This window comes from Vitis vinifera, chromosome 6 (assembly GCF_030704535.1).
Source record: "Vitis vinifera cultivar Pinot Noir 40024 chromosome 6, ASM3070453v1".
Taxonomy (NCBI): Eukaryota; Viridiplantae; Streptophyta; class Magnoliopsida; order Vitales; family Vitaceae; genus Vitis; species Vitis vinifera.
Window position 1 is genome coordinate 9,538,313 of NC_081810.1, and position 5,168 is coordinate 9,543,480.

General features: G+C 40.5%; 1 protein-coding gene across 1 annotated transcript; it reads left to right on the forward strand.

Moving 5' to 3' along the window:
• Positions 1 to 1,659: 1,659 nt before the first annotated feature.
• On the forward strand, positions 1,660 to 3,327 carry LOC109122740 (COPII coat assembly protein sec16). Its single transcript, XM_019220439.1, has 3 exons — positions 1,660 to 2,141; positions 2,771 to 2,826; positions 2,888 to 3,327. The coding sequence occupies exons 1-3, from the start codon at positions 1,660 to 1,662 to the stop codon at positions 3,325 to 3,327; spliced, it is 978 nt and encodes a 325-aa protein (XP_019075984.1).
• Positions 3,328 to 5,168: the final 1,841 nt, after the last annotated feature.

Here is a 5,168-nt window from a genome sequence, read left to right on the forward strand (position 1 = left end):
CAATCCCATGTAAACACAATGATCACAGAGTTGTTCTCAAGTTTCTTAAAGAGAACATCTTCTCAAGATTTGGGGTGTCCAAGGCCATAATCAGTGATGGGGGTACTCATTTTTACAACAAGCCTTTTGAAACTCTTTTAGCCAAGTATGGGGTGAAGCATAAGGTAGCTACACCTTATCACCCTCAGACTTTCGGGCAAGTTGAGTTAGCAAATAGGGAAATCAAGAATATATTGATGAAGGTGGTGAACACGAGCAGAAGAGATTGGTCTGTTAAGCTCCATGATTCACTATGGGCATATAGAACAGCTTACAAGACTATTCTTGGCATGTCTCCTTATCGCCTAGTCTGTGGCAAAGCATGCCATCTCCCTGTGGAAGTTGAATATAAGGCTTGGTGGGCAATTAAGAAGGTAAACATGGACTTGACCAGATCCGGGATAAAGAGGTGCTTAGACCTTAATGAGATGGAGGAATTAAGAAATAATGCCTACATCAATTCCAAAGTTGCAAAACAGAGGATGAAGAGGTGGCATGATCAGTTAATCTCCAACAAAGAATTTCGGAAGAGACAAAGAGTCTTACTCTATGACTCTAGGCTCCATATCTTTCCTGGAAAGCTAAAGTCAAGGTGCATAGGCCCATTCATTATTTACCAAGTGCATCTCAATGGAGTGGTGGAACTACTAAATTCCAACAACACAGACACTTTTAAAGTCAATGGCCACCATCTCAAACCATTCATGGAGCTATTCAATCAAGACAAGGAGGAAGTCAGCCTCTTTGAGCCATAGAAATCCTGACCAAAAAGGGGTTAGATGGACTTGGTCTTTTGAAGACTAACCAAAGTCCATGTTTTTGTTTTAATTTTGTTAATTTAAAAGATTTATTAATTGTTTTAATTTTAATCTTGGCTTTGATTTTTTTTATTTCGATATAACTTAGACTTTTTGAATGATAAAAATCTGGAGGAATTTCAAAAGAAGTGGAGGGAAGCCACAGAGAACCAAAGAAGGACAAAAACATAGGAATTTATTTTGCTTGCGAAAATTTTGCAAGGTAAAAGGTCATCTTGCGAAAATAGGGTCATCCTGCGAAAAAATTTCACAAGCTAAAGAGCCATCCTGCGAAAATGAGGTTAGCCTGTGAAAATAGGATCCTCCTGTGAAACAATTTCGCAACCAAAGGGCTCCAAGCTGCAAAACCACCTCTAGGCACACGTGTGTCGTTTCACAGCCCCAAAGCCCATTTTGTAGCTATGAAATGAGTTATGAAACCCCCCAAAGCATAATTTCGCAAGCCAAGGCCCCCAGCTATGAAACCACCTCCAAGCACACTTGTGCCATTTTGCAGCCTCCAAAGACAATTTCGCAGCTGCGAAATGAGTTGCGAAATCACCCTTTTGCTACGAAATTCCCATCACACTGCAAAATGGCCCTCCAGCTGCGAAAATTCCAACCGTCATTTGAATATCTATTTAAGCCTCTGATTTCCTAAATTTTCATTTCGCACAACTATTTTAACCTGCGAAAAGTCTTTGTAAGTTGCGAAACTAGGAATATTAGAGGACCCTCTCCAAGTGAAGTCCAGAGGACATCTGTATGAAGAAGAACGCCTTGCGCATCTCTACCTACCCTCTAGAACCTCTTCACTTCAGTCATGGCCAAAACGAGAGGAGTCAAGACCCCATCTCCATCAGCCCACAACAATACATCGAGAGCCTCACTTGTACAAGACTCCATGACTGAGCCTCAACAGCCACCCGCCATGCAACCTTCTGAATATGGAGTGCCGCCTAGTCCTCCTCAGCGAAGATATCAGACCAAGAGACCACCCACTACACTAGGGGCAAACTCTTCACGTTCCAAGAAGTCATCTAGTCGCCCTCCTATGAAGAAAGCCAGAGTCTCAAGTCTAGTGGAGCCATCAGAGCCTCCACAGCCTCAACCACCTACTATAGAGTCTCAGATTCCTTATGGGATGACTCCAGAAGTGATTATTAGGCGACCTATGGTTACTCAGCCACCCATGGAGGGAAATTTGGATTGCCGGGCTAGACCATTCCATTCTGAGCTATGTTTTGACAGAGAGACTTTCAGACACCAGCCAGAGCTTAGAGATTCATTCCACTTACTTCAGAGGTACCATTTGGAGCATCTAATGACTCCAAGGGATTTTTTCTATCCCCGAGTAGCGTTAGACTTTTATGAGTCTATGACTATGCATCACATCCGGGATCCTACTGTCATTCACTTCACTATTGATGGACGTCATGGTATCTTAGGAGCCAGACACATTACGTATTCCATATGAGCCAGTGCATCTAGCAGATTATAGAGAGTGGGCTCATCCTTCTCAGAGCGATATCGTCCGAATATTGTCCTGGGGGACATCCACACGTTCATTTCTTTTGAGGAAGGAGCTTCCACCCAGCATGTTTCTTCTGGATGCGCTCCTACGCCACAACATATTTCCACTTTAGCATATAGTGTAGAGGAGGGGAGCTATACTGGAGGCCTTGTTCTAGATATCAAAGGGTTTTTACACCACAACATATTTCCACACGCTCTTCTTTACTTTGAAGAGAAGGTCCACAGAAAGAAGCTACTGAGAGCAGATGCCATTCCACTGCTTTTCCCTAGGCTACTCTATCAGATAGTAGAGCATTTGGGATATCCTTCTGAGCCTCAGCTTGAGCGTAGACGCATTTGCTGAGACATATTCACTCTCGACATATGGACTAGTATGATGACTTATGTTGCACATCCAGGAGCCCCAGCTGGACCAGAGCATCTAGAGATACCACAGGACGAGCAGCCACAGCAGGTACAGTAGGCTGCGATACCTACAAAGATCATATCACCTACCCCTGCAGTGCCTTTTACAGTACTCACACTGGAGGCCACGTCTTCTGCTCCTCCTACCACTCCTAGGACTCCGCCTGTTGTACCAGCTACATCCGCGCCTCATCCATTTGAGTCTAGTATCGCCATATCTATTTCAGAGTTCAGAGGCCTATGTCATACTTTGCAGACATTGACCGCTACTCAAAGCGTCCTTGCCCAGCAGATGGCACTTGTACGTGCACATCAGGATCAGCTTATCGCCACCCAAACCCAACATACTGCTATCCTTAGGCCGATACAACAACATTTGGGTATTTTATCGCCACCTGAGCCTATAGATCCATCCCAGGATGCTCCTCCAGCAGAGCAGACTATGCCCCCTGAGGAGACGACTATAGGAGAGATCGAGACACCGATCTCGAGTACTCAGACTTCCACAGCCGAGCCATTGTCTCCACATGATCCTCCCACCACCACCTGATCATCTATCTATTTTCCTTTTTGTATTTACTTATTATAGTAGAACTCGTAATCCCATGTTTTTTATGTTTTATATACTGGGATTGGATGTATTACTTGTTCGTAGTTCATAGTGTACTTTCTTAAAGTAATACATATCCATCATTTTTAGTATACTTGGCATAATATCATTTTATTTCCTCTACTCATAATTTTTTGTTGTTTTTGAATCATGTGGTTTCTCTTAGACGACTCAGACTCCATGTCACTCAGGAGGTACCACTTCCTCCCTGTATTTTTAATCGCTCTTGCCACATTGAGGGCACTGTTCAGCTTGGTTGGAGGGAAGAGAGTTAAGGAAGGAAGTTTTGTTATTAATGCTAAGTTATTTTGGTAATTTAGTTTCTTTTTGCTTAATTTTAATTTTTTTTTTAAGTTTTTATTCTATTCTCCATGGTTATTAAGGAAAAATTTTCAAAATGAAATGGGAGAAATTGAATTTTTATCTTTGTACTTGATTTAGAGTTTGTATTATGCTTACTAAAGTTGATGAATTGTTGAAACTTCTATTGAATTTAACCTTAGTCCTTCCACTTTAAGCTATTCACACACTGTGCACACTAGGTTCTGATTATAAGATGAAAAACTATTTCACCCCCTTGACTTAGGAAAATTTAGACTTGGTACCTTTGACCTCAATTTAATAGTGTTGGGACACCTTATAAAAGGCTAATGAGCCTATGAAAAAAAAAAAGAAAGAAAAAATGTTTTACTTGCCTTGAAACCCGAGCAAGGTCTGAGGGGTATATGGTGAAAATCTTTAAAACCTGGTGCCCTAAGCCTTCATTGGTTGGGAGCCACCGACCTTAATGCTCGTTACAAGGGTGAATAGGTGGAGTTTAACATACTGTAGGTGCTTGAGTATTAAAATTCATTCTCAAAAGTCGGGGTAAAATCCGAGGAGTTAGTGGTTGAAAGATCCTTAAAGCTTGATGCCCTAAACCTTAATCGGTTAGGAGTCATCGATGGACCTCCGTTACATGGACAATTTAGAAAAGAATACCTGTAAGCCTTGTACTCCTACAATGAAAAAATTGTGAATCAAGAGGTGCATTCTTAACTTATTGAAGGTTGTCAGTTTGCTAAGTTTTGAAAAATAACTAGGTTGGGGAGAGATTAGCTCAGCATACTATATTCAAAAACTAATAAGTAACACTTAGATTTTTGTGGAAGAGTTAGGATTGGACCTTTGGGAGTGGAAATCATTTTGAAGCCTAAACTTGCATAATGTTTTCTCTTCATGAATTGTGATTAGACAAGTTATTTGATAACTCTTCTTGAAGTTTGAGTTTCATATCTTTAATGTTCCATGTGAGAGTGTGATCATCATGCCAATTTTTTTGGAGTGATCAACATGATTTTGTAAATTATATTACTATTTATTTTTCTTTTTCTCTCTTTCATTGCTAAGGGACTAGCAATATGTCAGTTGGGGGGAGTGATTACTACTCAAAAAGTGTTATTTTATAGCTTGTAATTAACTCTTTTAAACACTTTTGAGTAGTAGTTATTACCTTTTAACTTAATTGGCATGTTAAGGAGCCTTGCAATCATTTCTAATCAAATTGTGTTAAGTTTGGTGTTTTTGATAGTTTTTTTTATCACCAAAGCAATCTAAGATTGAGGGAGAGCTCTTTATAATCCATGGCAAAGAAAATGGAAGCTCATTTACAATAAGAATACAAGATTTGGAGCTTTGTAGTCATTTGCCAAAAGCAAATCAAGAATGCAAGGAGGAAAAATAGAGAGAGGAATCTAACGTGAAGAAATCCAAGAGGATAGCAACTATAGGACACATTTCGA